Source organism: Oryx dammah, unplaced genomic scaffold, assembly GCF_014754425.2.
Source record: "Oryx dammah isolate SB20612 unplaced genomic scaffold, SCBI_Odam_1.1 HiC_scaffold_7, whole genome shotgun sequence".
Classification (NCBI taxonomy): domain Eukaryota; kingdom Metazoa; phylum Chordata; class Mammalia; order Artiodactyla; family Bovidae; genus Oryx; species Oryx dammah.
Window position 1 is genome coordinate 14,295,955 of NW_024070191.1, and position 21,764 is coordinate 14,317,718.

General features: G+C 45.3%; 1 protein-coding gene across 2 annotated transcripts; it reads left to right on the forward strand.

Moving 5' to 3' along the window:
- The first annotated feature begins 867 nt into the window (after window positions 1-867).
- On the forward strand, window positions 868-2,678 carry HELT (helt bHLH transcription factor). 2 transcript variants are annotated; one of them, XM_040243056.1, is made up of 4 exons: window positions 868-894; window positions 1,336-1,440; window positions 1,707-1,803; window positions 2,179-2,678. In XM_040243056.1, the coding sequence occupies exons 1-4, from the start codon at window positions 868-870 to the stop codon at window positions 2,676-2,678; spliced, it is 729 nt and encodes a 242-aa protein (XP_040098990.1). The 2 variants fall into 2 exon arrangements, with proteins under 2 accessions (XP_040098990.1, XP_040098992.1); XM_040243058.1 differs by having other exon boundaries at window positions 2,182-2,678.
- Window positions 2,679-21,764: the final 19,086 nt, after the last annotated feature.

Consider the following 21,764-nt stretch of genomic DNA (forward strand, 5'->3'; position numbering starts at 1 on the left):
GGAGAGAGCCAGAGGGAGGAGAAAAGAAAGGCAGCGATGTGGTCAGGCAGTGGGGGGAGCGTCGCGTGCCAAAGACCGGCGGGAGGGGTGAGACGAGGCGAGGGCCTCGTGTGCCAGCGGCAGCCCCACACCTGCCGGGATGTCCGGACAAATAAAGCGGGGTAAACAAAAAGGGGGGAGATGGACGTGTCACCAAGTCGTGTGAGAAAAGCCTGGGAACAAACGGGGCGCCTCCGTCTCCAAGAGCTCTCCCTTGAACCCGGCGGAACAGCCTATTAAAGGCTTACTTAATTACTTTAATGACTCTGGACAGGCTTTAAAACGCACTCGGCGCTGGGACTGTGGGCTTGCTGGGATTTGTAAACAGGCAATCGTGTGAGACTCAGCGGTGGGACTAAAGGAGGCGACACTGTTTTGTGAGGGTCTTCGCCCCCCGGTGCCCACAGCCGCTGCGCCTCTGCGCTTGCTCACCCGCCGGCGCCAGTTTACCGCCTCTTTCCCACCCGGGCTGTTGCCATGCAAATATTATTCCCCCCGCTGGTCACGTGTCCTTTGAAGGGCCACGTGGATTAACAAAGCTGATCTGCCCCCAACTCGCCCCCCTCGGCTGCTAATTTTTTTTTTTCTTAACTTAAAAAAAAAAAAGAACTGATCTTGAATGCATGCATCCCCCAAACGCAGCTCCCCTAATCCTATGGAATAATTCAAGTCGTGAATGCACTTGGAGCCCTAGATGACCGCTTTATAAGGCAGACCCTCATAGTTGGGAGGCTACAGTCTACCTGGGACACTCGAGGAGGCACACGAGGGGAAAAGCGGACGGGTGCCTTGCGCCACCGCCTCTCCCGAGAGCGCGTATTGATCAGAATGTCAGACAAGCTCAAGGAACGCAAAGTGAGTCGGCTGAGTCCAGATGGCTCTTGCGCCTTCTAGGTGGGGGTGTCTAACTCCCAGAGCCACCACCTGGCTGGACCGACGAGCTGGGACATGGTCACACAGGATTTCTCCTGGAGAGGAATCCTGAGTGGTTTGGGAAGGGAATGAGGACAGCTAGAGGGGACTCCGCGGTCGGGGTGGAGGCCACATGTGGAAGCTGGTGGCCACCTCCCCATGGCCCTGGTGCTCAGCAAGGCGGTGTGACCCCGCAGAGGTTAGAAGCTGAGTGCATCAGCACAGGTGCGAGAGAGGACAGAGCTCATGTGACCCAGTGTGGGGGGGCAGGGGCCTGGGGCGACTCCCTGGGCAGCACTGAGGGGTGGCAGATGGCTGTGCCAGCCGTGCCTTTGATGATTCTCTGGGCAAAGACATCCTAAACAGACAAACCTCTGTTCTCAGAGAACCCCCGTTTCCCACAAAGTGATAGAAAAGAGGAGAAGAGACCGGATTAACCGCTGTTTGAACGAGCTGGGCAAGACGGTGCCCATGGCCCTGGCGAAGCAGGTAATGTTGTCAGCTGAGAAAACAGGTGCTGGCGCTGGGGATCCTCTGATGCCGGGAGTCTGGAGCTGGAGAGGGCCGTAGGTGCGGGCTTCCTGCCCGGGGCCCTGAGCGCTGAGTTGAGCCCCAGGCGGCCCTGGCGCAGATCCACAGCGGTGCTCCCCCCGTTCGGCTGGATGGTCCCCTCGGGTTAAAACGGTGCACCCAGCCTACCCGGGTTAGCCCGCACCGTCTGGGCCGCTTCCAGGAGACTTTTCGTCCTTTTCCAGAGTTCCGGGAAGCTGGAGAAGGCAGAGATCCTCGAGATGACCGTGCAGTACCTGAGAGCCCTGCACTCCGCCGATTTTCCCCGGGGAAGGGAAAAAGGTGGGCAGGGAGAGTGTGCCACACAGAGCCCTGCGGGTGGCAGCGGGAGTAAAGCAGTCTCTCCAGGTCTCCTCTCTGGATGCTGCAGGGGCGTGGCCCCGAGTCCTGAGAAAGCTAAGGGGGACTGGAGAACAGGGGTCTGGGGATACAGGTTCTGAGGCCTCTTAGGTGGGGAGGGGTGAGGTCAGACTCCTAAGGAAATGGAAGTCGTTGGCTTGCGTTTTTTCCAGTCTCCAGGCTGGAAAGAGAGGGGCGGGCCTTGAATGGAAACCTGCCAGAAAACGTCATGGGAGGGGCTTGGCATCTGCCGTAGGCTCCCGGTCAGGAAGGGGCCACTCACAGTTTTCCCTTTCTGCGTTTTCCTTGCCCCTCCAGCAGAGTTGCTAGCAGAGTTTGCCAACTACTTCCACTACGGCTACCACGAGTGCATGAAGAACCTAGTGCATTACCTCACCACCGTGGAGCGGATGGAGACCAAGGACACCAAGTACGCGCGCATCCTCGCCTTCTTGCAGTCCAAGGCCCGCTTGGGCACCGAGCCCGCCTTCCAGCCACTGGGTTCGCTCCCAGAGCCGGATTTCTCTTACCAGCTGCACCCAGCGGGGCCCGAGTTCGCGGGCCACAGCCCGGATGAGGCGTCCGTGTTCCCGCAGGGCGCGGCGCCGGGGCCCTTCACCTGGCCTCACGGCGCGTCCCGCAGCCCCGCGCTGCCCTACCTGCCCAGCGCGCCCGTTCCTCTCCCGGGCCCCGCGCAGCAGCACAGCGCCTTCCTGGCGCCCGGGCAGGGCCTGGACCGCCACTACCTGAACCTCATCGGCCACGCGCACCCCAGCGCCCTAAACCTGCACGCGCCCCAGCACCCTCCGGTGCTCTGACACCGACAAATCCCGCAGACTGCTCTGCGCTCTGGGCACTGCTTGGGAGAAATACTGTATATTGTACAAGTGTAAATATTGTGCTGGAAAAAAATAAAAAGCTGAGTTGGGTAAGGTCAAAAGCCAATTCGTCTTCTGAAGGACCTTACCCCTAGCAATAAACGCTTTCTGAAAGTCCCAGAGAGAGGGATTCTTTGTTACCTTTGCTCTTCTAAAACCCATCCCCTCCGAGGGGTCTCAGGCACAAGGCCGATGCTGGCTGAGGTGACGACCCTCAGTTATTTGGGTGGGAAAAGGGATGGGTGGCCGCGCAGGGACGGAGGAGGCGGGCAGGCCAAGTGGAGGAGTCGCTTCCAGGCTGGCTTCGCGGTTCCACCTGGGCTCTAGACCCGCCTCCTCCTTACGCGCACCTTGGGTATTTGCCTGCCAGAAGGGCGGACGGGAGGCCCAGGGCCTGCGGCTCTCAAAAAATACAAACTGAAGGACCCTTTCCAAGCTGGCTGTGGGAAACTTTCGCCAGCTCCCACCTGGGCGCCCTTCCCTAATCCGGAGAAGGCCCCGGACGCGCACGCACGGGTGCGCGCACCAGCTGTCTGCTGACCCGGAGCGCGGGGAAACCCGGGTCCGTGGGATGCAACGATTGGTTTACATCCTCCACCTGTCTGGTTAAAAATATATAGAGGAGGTGGCTTCCAAGTGCGGCTTAAAAACAACATCCGATGAAGTTCATCTTCGGACAGACAACTGTCTTTCTGAGCGCCTGAGGGCTCAGAAAGCTGAAGTTGCCTTTAGCGCATAGATCAGCTCAGCTTCGGGGCGCTAGGCGACCTGGTGAGAGGCTGGCAGCGACTGGGTGGGGAGACGCACTCCCCTAAAAGGACTGTTCGCTCTGCCCATACTTACATCCAGCCACTGGGGCGGGACTGAGATGCTGGGTTCCTGGTGAGAAAGGCTTCTCCGCCTTTTCCTGGGGGAGGGGAATTTAAATTTTCTTGCTCCACCCAGAAGATAGGAACATTTGGGGTTTAGAGAAGAGTTGGCTAGCGATCTTTAAGGGGCTTGTAGTTTTCACTGACAGTTGGATCTGCCTTCCCCACAAAACAGCGGTACATTTACCATACAGCAAACTGAAATTAGGTTTTTCTAGGACTCAAAGAACAAAATGAGCCTCATTGTTGTTTTAGGTTAACAGGTAAGATATACAAGGTATTTAACCCATTAAAGTTGTGTTTGTGAGAATTTAAAATTTTTCCTCCATTGATTTTTTTCTTTCTTTTTTGTTCCCATTCCTTGTGATGCCCTGTAAATAAATAACTCGAAATTATGTAGCAGATGTTCCTGTTTCCTGAGGCCATTTAGCTGAACTAGGATGATTTGTCATAGCTCAGATTAGCTGGACTACAATAATTAACTTATTCCATTTCTGTGGAGAGGGCTTAAGGGAGCTCTGACCTAGACTGTTTACTAAGGTCATGGAATAGGAGGACCACAATTTATAAACCATCAAACTTGATTACACAGAGACAGGAGGACTAGCACACACCCGCACACACACACACACACACACACTTCATTATGTTGTCTATACAGTGAAACTTAAATACCTACGTTTTGGGGGCAGGAAGAATCTATGAACATTAAAAAAGGTCCTTCAAGTCAGGCGTTCTTGGACTACATGTCAGTATAATGCTTATCTAGAAAATGTAAGATGCAAACTAGTATCTCTTCCCTTATAAAACAAAAGTCAGTGTAAGACCAGGAGGCCATTTGGGTAACAAATATACATTGAGCAATATGGGGTGAAAACGAATTACGCAGCAATGGGAGAATGCACGGTGCCTATTATTGGAACACATGTCTTACACCCGTTTTTATCGGCGCTGGATACAGAATATGAAGAAGGCCTTTCAGGCTTTTTTCTCTGAGCATTAAGCCAATCTGAATTCCCTTTGGTAGTGAAGCACTGAAGATATAGTGTTACCCTGGAAATATAAATTATTAATAGATTCAGCATTTTTGTCACTTCTCAACTGTTAACCAAATTAGACAAAACTTTCTTTTGCTAAGTAGATTTTCTCTTTGGGATTAGCTTTGGGAAAGCACAGGCCACCACAGTAAAAAAACTTTGGTCATTTACATATAATTTTGCAAACTTCCACTGGCCCATGACAGTCTTTGTACCTCAAATGTTGGTATTCTTGATTTTTTTTTTCCTTTCTCATTTAACTGTGGAGGATAAAACCCTGCTTTGGATTTACAATGACTTTCGGATAAAAGTCTCCCTCCCCTTTCTCTCCGTCTCCCTTTTTCTCTCTCTCTCTGTGTATGTGGTGTCTTTTTCTGAAACCTTCATCCAAAGTTCCAATTCTCTAGGCTTGGCCAAAAGTCAAACTTTGCAAAAGATTAAAAATGTCACTACAAAATGGAATCGATTTAAATCAGATTGGGACTTTAATGTGTTCTTCCTGTACTTTCCGTGATGACACATTACTTCCAGCCTCTGTCCCAAACCCCCCGCCTACTCCCCCCTCTGTCTGAGTCTCTTATACCCAATCCCTCCACTCTTTCTTTTAAGTAAGTTGTATAGTAATGGTTTCCAAGAGAGGCTCAACCAAACCCAGAAATAACAAAAAAACAAAAAAACAGTGTTTGGCTGGAGGTGACCCATTGTGATGCTTCTGAAAGGGGCAACCTCTTGTTTCTTGGGCTTCATCCTTGAGTGGGCAAGAATAAAAATAATCATCCCCATGAAATCAAAGGTTTTCTCCAGAGGCTTGAGGAACAAAGCTTATGGCTGGTTCTTTGGGTCAGTCCCTGGGGCTCTGTAGGGCTACAACTAGGCCCTTCGAGGCCCTTCAGCCACCCCAGTAGAAAGGGCAGTAATACAGAGCTCACTTGTGCTTCCAAGCGTTATTGAACAAACACGGCAGAGTACCACTGGGGCCCCAGCAGTCTGGCCTGCTAGAGACCAGGCAAGAAAGATGGAAGAGCAGCCATACAAGTGCCCACCTGACTCCACAAAGGCACGGGATGCCTAGGAACATAGTAATGGGTATCACACAAAGTAACACATCAAAAAAAGTAAGGCGAGATCGGGCAGGTAGTAGGAGCTCAATAAATACCTGTGGAATGATAATGTTTCAGGGAAGAACTGACTCCATCTTTGATCTGTGTTTTATTCTTTAACCTCTGCTTCCCGTTGCTTTTGTTCACTAAAAGGATACTGTCCACACATAACGCCCTGCCTAGGGGAACCCTGCCCCTCTGCCTGAATGTTAAACCAAAATGCCTTTGTTCAGGACCCCGTCTACCTGTGGATGGCTACAGGAAGGAAGAAATTAACACAGTCCATCCCTGGAACAGGCCATTCCAGGAGATATTTGCAAGATTAATGGCCTTTTTTACTTTACTTCTTCACCCTCCCCTCTGATCTATAAAAGAACCTGGCATTCAGATCCCAATAAGGTGGTTATTTTGAGACATTAGTCTGCCATTTTCTCCCTCTGCTGGCCAAATATAGTCATATTCCTTGCCTCAACACCCCATTTCTCGGTTAACTGGCCTATCGTGCAGTGAGCTTGGACTCAGTAACAAGATCGTAGTGCTAAAGTTCTTGGATTCTACACCTCCCTAGGCCTCTTGTTTCTGGCCCAAAGGCCCCTCTGTGCTTCAGCAGAGACCAGAAAGTACTCGTACATCCACCCAGAAATCTCTGGAACAATCTACACACACTCTGTCAGACAGGGCAATGTCCCTGCCTTTGCCTAGAAATTCTACCTTGTGCTCTGGCAGCAAAAGACATGCTTGGCCTGCTTGATTAAGGCAGTCAACTCTTCCCAAAGGCTCAGCTAAATGTAGCCACCCAAGCCAGGATTTGAATTCAAAATTAGCCTGATAAGAGTTCTGCCCCTTTCACACAGGCAAGATGCAAGACAGGGCTGAGTCTATTCCACTCTCCTTTTTGCACCATTAGTTGTTCAGACTACCTGGATTTGCATTCCAGCTCTGCTGCTTATGCTTTTGGGCAAACTGCTAAGTCTCTCTGCATCTGTTTCCTCATCTATAAATGTAGAGATATTAAATGTGCGTATAGCCTCATAGGATTGCTAAGATGACAAAATGAATTGGTCAAGCCCTTGACATAGTGTGTGGCCCACAGTGAATGTGTCCCATTACTCCATGGGAAATAGATGGGGAAACAGTGGAAACAGTGTCAGACTTTATTTTGGGGGCCTCCAAAATCACTGCAGATGGCGACTGCAGCCATGAAATTAAAAGACAATTACTCCTTGGAAGAAAAGTTATGAGTAACCTAGACAGCATATTCAAAAGCAGAGACATTACTTTGCCGACTAAGGTCCGTCTAGTCAAGGCTATGGTTTTTCCTGTGGTCATGTATGGATGTGAGAGTTGGACTGTGAAGAAGGCTGAGCGCCGAAGAATTGATGTGTTTAAACTGTGGTGTTGGAGAAGACTCTTGAGAGTCCCTTGCACTGCAAGGAGATCCAACCAGTCCATTCTGAAGGAGATCAACCCGGGGATTTCTTTGGAAGGAATGATGCTAAAGCTGAAACTCCAGCACTCTGGCCACCTCATGCAAAGAGTTGACTCATTGGAGAAGACTTTGATGCTGGGAGGGATTGGGGGCAGGAGGAGAAGGGGACAACCGAGGATGAGATGGCTGGATGGCATCACCGACTCGATGGATGCGAGTCTGAGTGAACTCCAGGAGTTGGTGATGGACAGGGAGGCCTGGTGTGCTGCGATTCATGGGGTCGCAAAGAGTTGGACACGACTGAGCAACTGAACTGAACTGAAGCCCTCGACATAGTGTGTGGCCCACAGTAAATGTTCACTAAATGCTAGCTATTATGACAATTAGCTGCTTCTCTCTCCCTTCTGCAAAGAGTCAGATCTTGGGACCACCTCAAACTAAAAAATAAAACATCAAGGCAGATCAGGAAAAAAATCTTGAATCCCAGGGCTCTTAAACCCCAAGGCTTATTCTGATACAAGAGTAACATTCTTCATTTAGGGCAGGTGGGGGTGGAGCTCACCCTCCATTCCATAGTCCATCTGGAGGCTCTGAGCCCTCTTCTGAGTTTTGACTGAAACCTGGTCTCCCGCGTTGCAGGCAGATTCTCAACCATCTGAGCCACCAGGGAAGCCCGTGACTGGTTGTCAGAGCCCCCTAATAACATTGGAACACTATCTCTTACACTCTGTCCAACACAGAAATCTGGCTTTATGTTACTTTGTGACAGCTTTTTACACACATTTCTATATTCTCTCTCAAAGTACACATTCTAATGACTATTAATATACAAACACTGGCTGTTACAGATTCTTTTCTGGATTGTGGAGTAAATAAATAAACTGATTCAATATTCCTTAAATACACTTACTTTGGTAACTTTATGTTCTTCTCAGCATTTCCCCCATTTTCTCCTATTCTAGGCGTTTATCTGCTGTATCTGTCACCTGTTTGCTCCACTCCTGGCTCCAGACTCACCCCCAGATGCAGGTGAAAGTACTGCTGCAGACTCTTAGCTCCCTGGGTCCGGACCCCTCACTCTCACTCACTTTCTCACTTGACCTTTATTTCTCATCCTCTGTGGTTTTCTGATTACTCAGCTCCCCATATCTGATTGTCCATGTACCTACGGTCTGGTGTAAGAATGATCTCCCTTTGTGTATGTGTCCCATGTGGAAAGGTATTACTGGGGCAACACTCTCAACACCTCTCAGCGGTCCTTTCACATTCTTCAGCTAGCCCATTGGAGAGTTTAGAATGTGGATCCAGGCACCTCACCTCAGCCCCTTTCTCCTTGGGCACCAACGTGCCCAGAGGAAGCAAGCAAACATACCCATCTGAGCTGGCTGGCAAATTTTGAGCTCTTCCTATGCTTTTGAAGGGTTAGTTTCATTCTAAGGTGAAGTGCTGCAAGCCTACTCTTCACAAATGGATGTCACATCCTCGAATCAGTCACAAAATAGACATGTTTTTCCTCCACCTGACACCTATATCTACATCCTAAATGAACACAGGTAGGAGGGGGAAAAAGACTTTTATTTATTGTATGCTCTAAAACAGCAGAACCTGGGTGCCTATATGTGTGCGGTCAGGAAGGCGGATACACATATATGCCTGCATGCAGCAAGCAGTGCAGGCTTAGGAGTGGGCGCACAGGTGGCTGCTGTGTCCAGGTGGCTGCTGTGTCCACAAGTGAGTGTGGAGCAAAGAGCAGACCATGGAAGAAAATGGCTAAGTTAGAGCTTGAGGGACTCAACTGTTTCTGGATCACTTGGAAGATAAGAAGCAATCTTTATGAAGGTCTGCAAATCTGTCCCATTATTATCACTAGCAAATCCTCTACACAGTGGGAAGAGCTGCAGCAAAGCAGAAGAGAGGCAGCAGACAGCATTATGTTGATTGGAGGTGTGGGAGATAACAGGAAAGTTGCCCAAACCACACCATGGGGTGGGAGACTTGAGCAGGAACTCTGGGCTGAGCTATAAAGAGATGGTGCAAGGGAAAAGAACCTCAAGGGAACTGGGAACTTGAGTATTTTTGCTGTGCCCACCTGACCTCATTTATTACATTTAGCTTAAAAGCATGAGTCAATAACAATATTAGTTAAAGCTTTATAAATATGATGAAACTTTCTTGCTACAATATTGCTAGGAGCCTTTATGCAATGTTGGACGGAACAAAAGTAGGCCTCCTCTACGGCTGTTGTTGTAGGCTTATCAGTGGACGTCTTCCACAGTAAAACACTTTCATTTCTACCCAGTAAGAACAGAACTTAATGTTTTTACATTAACATGATTTCTATTTTATATTTATGCCAGACTATATAAATCTGTGATCTAGCCTTGCGATTCTTTCTAAATATAACGGAAAGTGTAGTTAGTGAAGAAAAATCTCTATAAGGGGTAGCCATGGAGAGGAACCTGGTGGGCTACAGTCCATGGGGTTGCAAAGAGACACGACCGAGCATGCATGCGTGCACGTGGAGAGGATGCACACACGTCTTAGGACTGCAAGTTACAACGCGTCTCTCTACGTTCCCATGTATCGTGTGCCACATACATGGCAGCAACAGTAACAGTTGGGACCTGTCTAGCAGTACTGGCAGGAAGTCTGGGGGAGTCACTTCTGGGTACTTGGAAAAAAGTCAAATTGGAGGGAGTCAAATTTATATTCTGGCCACAAGCAATAAAAGCTTGAAAAACTCCTGATTTCACAAACCCTTTCTACTGTGATGTACAGTAAAGACGCAGACAAGGATGCAATGGAACCATCTCTGAATTACATAATAGCTCAGCCGAAAAGACAAGAGCAATGAGGATACTATCAAATTATAACTGAATAATATCTATCATGACTTTGAGCCCTAGGCTGATGGTGGTCCAAACATATGTGGTGAAGGGAGGCTGCAGGGGAAGGAATTTCACTGCTATATCATTCATTTCAGAGGGAGAAATTAAGCTAAGAATTTCTTAGAATACTACAGAAAAAATGGAAAAGTTCTGAAACTACTGAAAGTAGCATTGTGCTATCTGTTTCCCTGGCATCATGAAGAGAACATTTATCAGTGAGACAACACTTTCAAATCTTTTCAAATGTGTATTACCAAAAGAGACACCAAAAAGCTGACTATGCTTTGGACATGAGAGAAGTTATGAAACAGTAATTTCCAAGAAGCATCAAATGACTTTCTGTGACAACAAGAACCAAGTCATGTGGGTAAAGAAAATATAGGCGGCGTTTATGTTGCACCTGATGGTGGTTTTTTGGGCATCAAGTGTTTGCTATGGTTTGCAAGCTTCTTCCAAAACAAATCTGTAGTCTATTTTTCCATATAACCCCCAGTCATACTTTGACAGGACGTGGTAAACCTCATCTTCACTAAGGAGGAAGCTGTAGAACTTAAGAACTGATCTGAATTCTGGCAAGGAAAGGCAGTCCTACTATCAACACTCAAGTTTCTAAAAATCCCTCTGTAGGCTCTTCCAGTCACCCTGGAGTAGAGAAAAGTCCTGGACAAATAAATTCTTCCTCCCCAAATGTTTAAATCCATCAAAACATAAATGCTTCCTCCCTTTGCTTCTCCCCTTTTTTCTCAAACCACCCCCTTTCTCCTCGGATCACCAATTGTTTTTTCTCTTATGGGATAGGATACAGTTATCCTCCAGGATCACTCATCTAGAGCCAGACATCCTGGAATGTGAAGTCATGTGGGCTTTAGGAAGCATCACTACAAACAAAGCTAGTGGAGGTGATGGAATTCCAGTTGTGCTGTTTCAAATCCTAAAAGATGATGCTGTGAAAGTGCTGCACTCAATATGCCAGCAAATTTGGAAAACTCAGCAGTGGCCACAGGACTGGAAAAGGTCAGTTTTCATTCCAGTCCCAAAGAAAGGTAATGCAAAAGAATGCTCAAACTACCGCACAATTGCACTCATCTCACATGCTAGTAAAGTAATGCTCCAAATTCTCCAAGCCAGGCTTCAGCAATATGTGAACCATGAACTTCCTGATGTTTAAGCTGGTTTTAGAAAAGGCAGAGGAATCAGATATCAAATTGCCAACATCTGCTGGATCATGGAAAAAGCAAGAGAGTTCCAGAAAAACATCTATTTCTGCTTTATTGACTATGCCAAAGCCTTTGACTGTGTGGATCACAATAAACTGTGGAAAATTCTGAAAGAGATGGGAATCCCAGACCACCTGACCTGCCTCTTGAGAAACCTGTATGCAGGTCAGGAAGCAACAGTTAGAACTGGACATGGAACAACAGAACTGGTTCCAAATAGGAAAAGAAGTACGTCAAGGCTGTATATTGTCACCTTGCTTATTTAATTTATATGCAGAGTACATCATGAGAAACGCTGGACTGGAAGAAACACAAGCTGGAATCAAGATTGCCGGGAGAAATATCAATAACCTCAGATATGCAGATGACACCACCCTAATGGCAGAACGTGAAGAGGAACTAAAAAGCCTCTTGATGAAAGTGAAAGAGGAGACTGAAAAAGTTGGCCTAAAGCTCAACATTCAGAAAACGAAGATCATGGCATCCGGTCCCATCACTTCATGGGGAATAGATAAGGAAACAGTGGAAACAGTGTCAGACTTTATTTTTGGGGGCTCCAAAATCACTGCAGATGGCGACTGCAGCCATGAAATTAAAAGACGCTTACTCCTTGGAAGAAAAGTTATGACCAACCTAGATAGCGTATTCAAAAGCAGAGACGTTACTTTGCCGACTAAGGTCCATCTAGTCAAGGCTATGGTTTTTCCACTGGTCATGTACGGATGTGAGAGTTGGACTGTGAAGAAGGCTGAGCGCTGAAGAATTGATGCATTTGAACTGTGGTGTTGGAGAAGACTCTTGAGAGTCCCTTGGACTGCAAGGAGATCCAACCAGTCCATTCTGAAGGAGATCAGTCCTGGGATTTCTTTGGAAGGAATGATGTTACAGCTGAAACTCCAGTACTTTGGCCACCTCATGCGAAGAGTTGACTCATTGGAAAAGACTTTGATGCTGGGGGGGATAGGGGACAGGAGGAGAAGGGGACGACCGAGGATGAGATGGCTGGATGGCATCACGGACTCAATGGACGTGAGTCTGAGTGAACTCCGGGAGATGGTGACGGACAGGGAGGCCTGGCGTGCTGCGATTCATGGGGTTGCAAAGAGTCGGACTCGACTGAGCGACTAAACTGAACTGAACTGAATCTAGACAAAACCATGCCATGCAATGCAAGGGACACCACTAAGGCTTTGTTTCTGGATCTATCCTCTCCTCCAGATAGACTCACAGGCTGTCTCCCCTTGACTCACCACTATGCCTTGACCAGTTTCTCACCCTTCTAATTACACATCCAAACAGACATCAAGTCTTGTGAATTTTACCTATCTCTTGATCCATTCATTTCTATCCCTTCAGCCACAGCCAAAAACCAGGCTGTCAATGACCCTTTTCAACTTCCCACCAATCTCCCAGCCTCCATTTCTGCTTTCTTCTAATTGATTTTCAGCATCCCAGCCAGAGTGTTTTCTGAAAATACAAATCTAAAATCCCCGGTTTAGAATTATTCAATGCCTGCCCTCACTCAGGAAAAAGTCCAAGTTCCTTGTCAGGCCTTCCCATTGTCGCCCCTGTGTACTTCTCAGACCTCACTGCTTGACACTGACTACCCCACACTCAACATCAGGCACGCTGACTTCTTTCATTCCTCGGCTGTCCAGAGCTCTCTTTTACACTGGGCTATCATGAGTGCTGTATTTCAAAGGCAAAGGAAAGTTCAGAATACCTTTTCCCTTAGGTGACTGGTCAGTACCCTGAACCTGACTCTGCTCTGAAAAGCTGATCTTCATTCTCAGGTGAAGGGAAGTGCATCATTGCAGCAATATTATGCCCATTCATACAAACCTGTCTCTGAAATGGCTCCAGAAATTCTAAGTGTAAAATACTGAAAAAATTGAACCCAGGTTTGAACTGTGCAGGTCCACTTGCACGTGGAATCCCCCCCCCCCAATAAATGCATAGTAGAGTACGACCCGATCTGCAGCTAGCTGAATTCAAGGATTGTGGGACTGAAGAAATGAAGGGCCAACTATAAAGTTGGATGTGGATTTTCAACTGCATTGAGGGTCAGTGCCCCTAACCTCCAAGTTGTTCAGGATCAACTGTACATGAAATATATATTCTGGCCTTTTTCTTTTTCCTGGACTTTTACAATCAAGTGATATCATTATTTGACATTAAATATTATCAAGAGGTAAGGTGATTGAGAACATGGGCTCTGGAGCTAAACTGCTGAGGCCTGGTTCTGCCACTTTGTATGGCCTTAAAAATTATTGAACAGCTCTGGGCTTCAGTTCCCATCAGTAAATGGAATGATGGTACCCATCCCATAGGGTGGATAGGATAATTAAATGCATTAACAGTAGAGTCTGGCCAATAGTCTGTAACCAGTAACTTAGCTAGCATGACTCAGATCTGCATGAGGCTGCTGTATAAACTAAATCAATTTCTTTTGAAACTGCTGAGCTATTTAATTCTTGAAATAAGAGTTTATCTTATCAATTCCTTGCCCCCCCCCTTTTTTTTAAACCAGTCTTAATCTTTTCTGCATCAGAAAAGACATCAAGAATGGAAGAAAGGTAGAAAGAGATCTTTTTTTAGGAAGGAATTTGCTAGGGAATCAGGTACAGTGACAGCTCCAAAAGGTCTAAACTGACTTCAGAGCAGACAGCTGGTTGGAACAGTGCTAGGGGATTTGGCTTAAAGCTGCAAACACACTGTTGAGGTGGGCTTAGTCAGGCTAATGGAAATAAAGAAGGAGCTAAGTACCCCAAAGGTGCTCCTTGATGTCTCCCCTGCCTGGCCCAGTGTTAGGGACTTTTACACAGTTAACTCCATTTATTCTCCACAAACACCTCTGCAGTAGGAAATATCATCCTCAATGTTTAGTTCAGTTGCTCAGTCGTGTACGACTCTTTGCGACCCCATGAATCGCAGCACGCCAGGCCTCCCTGTCCATCACCAACTCCCAGAGTTCACTCAAATTCATGTCCATTGAGTCAGTGATGCCATCCAGCCATCTCATCCTTTGTTGTCCCCTTCTCCTCCTGCCCCCATGAGGTCTAATTTGGAATTTGTCGAAAGTCACATAATAATTTTGCAGCAGAGCAAGGATTTGAGCTGTAATAGGTTTGCTTCCCAGTTTGCTTTCTTCTGTGCAATAACACTCACAGTCACGAACATTTTCATACTTTCTTGGAACTGTATGATTTAGAGCTAAGTTTAGGAATACTCCTCATTTCTTGTATAAAATTCTCTTCTTGTATAGTCCTCCATGACCTCAAAGCTGGACAGTTGGATGTCCCAACTGTCTCTAAAATGCAGATTTTTAAAAATGACGTAACTTTAAAGCTAATTGCCAAAATAATACATGCTTATTAGAGAAAACAGAAGCACACTGGAAAGTATAAAGAGGATAGAAAATACCTATAGGGCTTCTCTGGTGGCTCAGTGGTGAAAAATCCATTTGTCAATACGGGAGACACAGGTTCAATCCCTGGTCTGGGAAGATTTCACATGTCACAGAGCAACTAAGCTCATGCACCACAACTATTGAGCCTGTACTCTCAGTTCAGTTGCTCAGTTGTGTCTGATTCTTTGTGATCCTGTGGACTGCAGCACGCCAGGCCTCCCTGTCCATCACCAACTCCCGGAGTTTACTCAAACTCATGTCCATTGAGTTGGTGATGCCATCCAACCATCTCATCCTCTGTTCTCCCCTTCTCCTCCTGCCTTCAATCTTTCCCAGCATCAGGGTCTTTTCCAATGAGTCAGTTCTTTGTGTCAGGTGGCCAAAGTATTGGAGTATCAGCATCAGCATCAGTCCTTCCAATGAATATTCAGGACTGATTTCCTTTACGATGGACTGGTTGGATCTCCTTGCAGTCCAAGGGACTCTCAAGAGTCTTCACCAACACCACAGTTTAAAAGCATCAATTCTTCTGCACTCAGCTTTCTTTATAGTCCAACTCTCACATCCATACATGACTACTGGAAAAACCATAGCTTTGACTAGACAGACCTTTGTTGGCTGTATTTAAAAGTGTATATTAAAAGTGACTCACCATTTTAATATGCTGTCTAGGTTGGTCATAACTTTTCTTCCAAGGAGTAAGCGTCTTTTAATTTCATGGCTGCAGTCACCATCTGCAGTGATTTTGGAGCCCCCAAAAATAAAGTCTCTCACTGTTTCCATTGTTTCCAAATCCATTTGCCATGAAGTGATGGGACCAGATGCCATGATCTTCATTTTCTGAATGCTGAGTTTTAAGCCAACTTTTTCAGTCTCCTCTTTCACTTTCATCAAGAGGCTTTTTAGTTCCTCTTCACTTTCTGCCATAAGGGTGGTGTCATCTGCATATCTGAGGTTATTGATATTTCTCCCGGCAATCTTCATTCCAGCTTATGCTTTCTCCAGCCCAGCATTCCTCATGATGTACTCTGCATATACGTTAAATAAGCAGGGTGATAATATACAGCCTTGACGTACTCCTTTCCCAATCTGGAACCAGTCTGTTGTTCCACGTCCAGTTCTAACTGTTGCTTCTTGACATGCATACAGATTTCTCAAGAAGCAGGTCAGGTGGTCTGGTTTTCCCATCTCTTGAGGAATTTTCCACAGTTTATTGTGATCCACACAGTCAAAGGCTTTGGCATAGTCAATCAAGCAGAAATAGACATTTTTCTGGAACTCTCTTGCTTTTTCGATGATCCAGTGGATGTTGGCAATTTGATCTCTGGTTCCTCTGCCTTTTCTAAATCCAGTTTGAACATCTGGAAATTCTTGGTTCATGTACTGCTGAAGCCTGGCTTGGGGAATTTTGAGCATTACTTGCTAGCGTGTGAATGCTCTAGAGTCCGGGAATCCCAGTTACTGAGCCCACGTGTCACAACTACTGTATTCTACACGCCACAGGGCCCATGCTCCACAGCGAGAGAAGCCACCGCAATGAGAAGCCCACTCACCACAACTAGAGTAGCCCCCGCTCCACCCCAACTAGAGAAAAGCCCAAGCAACAGTGAAAACTCAACCGTCAGAAACAAATAAATGAAATTATTTTTAAAGTATTTTTTTAATCGATCTACAATCCCACCATGCAATATAAGCAAATTTTTTGATGTTTCCTTAAAATGTTTCTATGTACACACTAACTTTTAAATAGGTTTTGAACAGTTAATACATTTATATAGCACAAAATATTAGAAATACAAAAGGATATGCAGTCAAAAGTCTCCCTTCCACCTGTCCCGTCCTCAGTGCCCTTCCTAGGAAGCAATCACTATTGTCAGTTTTATACATCCTTTAAAAGATAGTCTACGTATACACACAAACTGAATACTTTTAAAGTTCGTTTTTTTAAAAAATGGTACATTGTCTTTTGTGTAAATAGAAGTATCTACCAGGAGTTTCTTACTCTCTAGATCTGACTCACCCTCTGTCTCCTTTAGTAGCCACATGTCCACCCAGCACTCTTCATTCATGTTTGTTCAGCTTGTTGCCTGAGCCAGTCAAAATCACTTTCGAGTCTGCCTTGCTGCCAAATGCAGTGTGAGCAGGATCAAATTCTTGAAACTTTTTTTTTTCTGAAAGCATCAGAAAAATCCTCAAATAACCTCACCTAAGAGAGGCAAAGAATGAGAAACTGTAAGAAGCTGATTCTCTCCTGAGCAGGGCTGCACATATTTCACTTTGTGTGATATTATGTCACCACTCTCAGTACAACCTCCCCCCAGTAACTGAAGTCTTTCAAAGGGTTAGTAAGGGTTCCTGGGTCTAAATAACCTCTATCTGACCTCTTTTAACTGTCTTCCAAAATGCTTGTAATTTCCTAAACTTGCCAGGCTCTCTTCTACCTCTGCATATGCTCTTTCCTCTTTCTTCTAGAAACTCATTCCACCACCATCCCAGCCTCCTCATCTCCCTTCTTTACCTAGAAAATTCCACCTTCCCTTCTAAGATGAAAACTTTTTCTGATACCCCATCTCCCTATCCCAGTCTCATTAGGCACTTCTGTGTGTTACTCATTACACTTGTGCAAAACCCCATCATTTATTTGACAAATACCTATTAAGTGCCTATACATGCCAGGGACTGAGGAAACAAGGAGCAAGGCAAGTAATGTCCTGGCAGCAGTTACACAGTCTAATGGAAAAGAAATTAGGCAAGCAGTTATTAAAGTATGATAAATGCTAAGGAGAAACACGCAGGGTGCTGGGGAAGCGGGTGATCTAGAGCAGAGCCTCCCAAGTGGTAATATTTCAGCTGATGCCCGAAGGAAGTGTAGGAATTAACCAGGTGAATTGGGGAGGAAAAGGAAGGAAGGGGGCGCCAGGTAGAGAGAACATCTGTGTGAAGCTTGGAAGTACAAATGAGAAACTTTCGAGAATTCACAGTGGTCCATATGGCCAGTGAATTGTTTTAAGACCTGGTCAGATGTGCCTTTTGGGAAAGACGGCTCTGGTTTCAGTGTGGAGAAGGAACTGCAGGGGAGTAAGACTAGAGAGACCAGAGTGTGTGGCACTTACATAGGGCTCCTCTATAAAGAGCTGGAGCCCAGCATAAGTTTATTTGCATTTCATAATGCCGCATTATTTTCAGTGCCCTACTTGTTTCTGAAGCTTCTAAAGGAGCACTAGGTTATACTCACCTTTTTAGCACCAGAACCTCATGGAGGATAGCCCAGAATAGGGACTCAAAAAATGTCTATAAAAGACAAGTGGTAATACTTCCTCAGAGTAACTTAAGCTCTAAGATTAGGCTCTTTTCTTGTTAAGTTGAATAGAATGGAATCTCTTACTAGTCCTATTAAAATATACCATTAAATTAAAATAATAGCATTTTCATGAACTAAACACCAATCTCCAAACTTGAAACAAGTATTATCTACAGTCGTGAAAGCAACACAAAGATCTCACCACAGGTAATAGTTTGTAGGTAGCCACTGGAACTGATCTTTCTGCAGACAATGTTTGACATGGAAATCAACAACAATGATTTCAGGACTGTAAATTATTTATGTACAAGAATGAAGGTCTGATGCAAACATGGATGAGTTGCCTTGCTAAATTATGATGAAAGGATTATGAATGTTAGAGAACAGATTAGAGAAAATAACATGTTTAATAAGAATTGAACATGTTTTTAAAATCTTTTTATTGTAAAATTAAATATACAGAAAACTACATAGAGAAAATATTACTTTAGTGATTTAAGGTGAATACCCTTGTATTAATAATATGACACAAGTCCGGAAATAGAATTTTGCCATCTCCATGTAGCTCCATCACAATCACAATCCCTTTTTCCCCAAATAAGTAACCATTATCCTGACTTTTACAGAAATCACTTCTTTGGGTTTAAGAAAAAAAAAGTTTTACCACCCAAATGTGCATCCCCGGACAATATAGTTTTTGTCTTGCTTCTTCAAAAATATTTGATGCCTTTTAAATCTCTTTTAAGCTCTAGCTTCTCCCTCCATCCTTCCCACTTTCTTCCCTGTCAGGAAGCCCAGGCTGTCTGAGCTGTAGTTCTGCAGGGACTGGATGTTGCTAGTAGTGGACTCCTGTGCAGCTCATGGGCTTCCTGGCTTTTCTCTCCTGCAGCTGGATCCAAAGACTAACTACACCAGACTCAGGTTTGACCTCTGATGAAAATAAGCACTTTTAAAAAATGGCTCACATTTCACTGTTAGTCCCTTCAGAACTGTTCCCAGCTCTGGCTGTCTGCATGGCTCTCCACTGCATTCTGCTCTCAGCTGCCAGTCAGGGAGATGCTCCTGTGTTTACACACACCCTCCTTTGGGCTCTAATTGCTCCTTGAGCTAATCAGTTCTTCTGAGAAAAGTGACTAAAGCTCTCACTGCTTCAGGCAGAAGCCTCCCTGGCCCACTGAGTTGGAAGTTTCCAGTCCAGCCTACTGGCTGACACCCCACCTACAAAGCTTCATGGAATGGAGGGACAGCCTCTCTTCCTCCACTCAAATACACCACCCTCTTCCATTTCCCAAATATTACTTTCAATCATATTGAAGGGAGAAAATGCCTTTAAATTTTAAACTCTTCCAGTGACCTAATTTAAAATGCTGCAATGTAGTTTTTATGTCACCTTTTATCTTCTGAAGGCACTTTTGTCCCTAAGGGATTTGAAACAACACAGTAAATTATCCACCACTGTCATCATCATATCCTATGATCCAGCTGATTAGAAACTAAGTTTGATCATGGTAATGGAAAGCTTAGAATAGGCATCCTAATAGTCAAAATTTTGTAGCGTTATTCTTTGAAGAATTAAAAGTACCTTAGCAATTCATTTTTCCCAGCGTGAAATAAATTCTGTTTTTCAGATCAGACTGAGCCACACAGTCATTTATGCCTAACATGGCAACAACATATCATTTAACTAGGCACTTTGCTCTGTCACCTAAACATGCAACCTGGCATCAAAATCTTAAATTCTTCCATCTTTCTCCATGTCCTCTCTGACACTCTTATAGTCCAAGCCACTATTTCTCAGCTGCAATATTGTCACAGGTTCCTAACTGGTCTCCCAGGCTACGCTTCGGGCTCCTCAAAATCTCTTTCTACACAGTAATCTGCATGAGCTTTAAAAATGAATTTAGATTGTATTTTCCTTCTCCATTCATTACTTCTATGACCTCTCATTCCTGCAGCAAAACCCAAACTCCTCGCCACAGTTGGCAAGTCTCTGTGTTGCCAACTCTTGCCCACCCCTCCAACCTCACTGCCTCTGTTCTCACTTGGGTCTCTACATGCCAACCACCCTGGTCTTCCCTCAGTTCCTCAAAAGTGCTCAAGCTCTCCTCAGTGTAAGGCCTTCAAACAGTCTTCCCCATGCTTCACGCTTTCATTGTCAGCCTTCAGCAATGCCATCCTGGACCATCTTCACTTACCCACTAAATATCTGGAAGTAGAAACCTGTTGCTTTTCTCCCTTCAAATTACTTATGGTAATTATTTTAAATTGTGGTAAAATACAAAGTTTATCATATTAACCATTCTTAAGTGTACAGTTCTATGGCATTCAATACACTAGCAATGCTGTGCAACTCCATTGACCATGCATTTCCAGAAATTTTTCATTTTCCCTTACTGAAACTTTGTACCCATGCAATAATTCCTCATTCCACCTCACCCCACTGCTTAGAAACTACCATTCTACGTCCTGTCTCTACGAATTTGACTCTTTCAGCATCTCATGTAAGTGGAATCAGTCAAAATTTGTCCTTTTGGGTCTGACACTTCATTTAGCATTATATCTTCAAGGTTCATTTATGTTGCAGCATGTGTCAGAAATATCCTTCCTTTTCAAGACTGAATATTATTCCATTACACATATATACCATTTGGTTTATCCATTCATCTGATACTTGGGTTGCTTCCATATTTTGGCTATTGTGAATAATGCTGCTATGAATCTGGGTATACAAGTATCTGTTCAAGTCCCTGTTTCCAATTCTTTTGAGTATGTACTTTAAAGTGGAATTGCTGTAATTTGATAACACTACGTTTGCTTTCCTAGCTGCATCATTTCACATTTCCATCAGCAACACACAAGGCTTCCATTCTTCCCAATACTTGGGAAGATTTTTTTTTTTTAAATAATAATCAACCTAATGAAAGTGAAGTGTTAGGCACTGTCGTGCTCGACTCTTCGCGACACCATGGACTATAGCCCGCCAGGCTCCTCTGTCCATGGGATTTTCCAGGCAAGGATACTGAGTGGTTTGCCATTTCCTTCTCCAGGGGATCTTTCCAACCCAGGGATCGAATCCGGGTCTCCTGAACTGCAGCCAGATTCTTTACTGACTGAGCTACCAGGGAAGCTCCAAAACCATACTAAGTGTGGAGCAATGTCTCATTGCGGTTTTAATTTGCATTACTCTAATGATTAGTGATATTGAATGGTTTGCCTTGGAAACGAACAGAGATCATTCTGTTGTTTTTGAGATTACATCCAAGTACTGCATTTCGAACTCTTTTGCTGACCATGATGGCTACTCCATTTCTTCTGAGGGATTCCTGCCCACGGTAGTAAATATAATGGTCATCTGAGTTAAATTCACCCATTCCAGTCCATTTTAGTTCGCTGATTCCTAGAATGTCAACGTTCACTCTTGCCATCTCCTGTTTGACCACTTCCAATTTGCCTTGACTCATGGACCTAACATTCCAGGTTCCTATGCAATATTACTCTTTACAGCATGGGACCTTGCTTCTATCACCAGTCACATCTGCAACTGGATATTGTTTTTGCTTTGGCTCCATCCCTTCATTCTTTCTGGAGTTATTTCTCCACTGATCTCCAGTAGCATATTGGGCACCTACCGACCTAGGGAGTTCCTCTTTTGGTATCCTATCATTTTGCCTTTTTATACTGTTCATGGGGTTCTCAAGGCAAGAATACTGATGTGGTTTGCCATTCCCTTCTCCAGTGGACCACAACCAGTAACGCTGAAGAAGCTGAACAGTTCT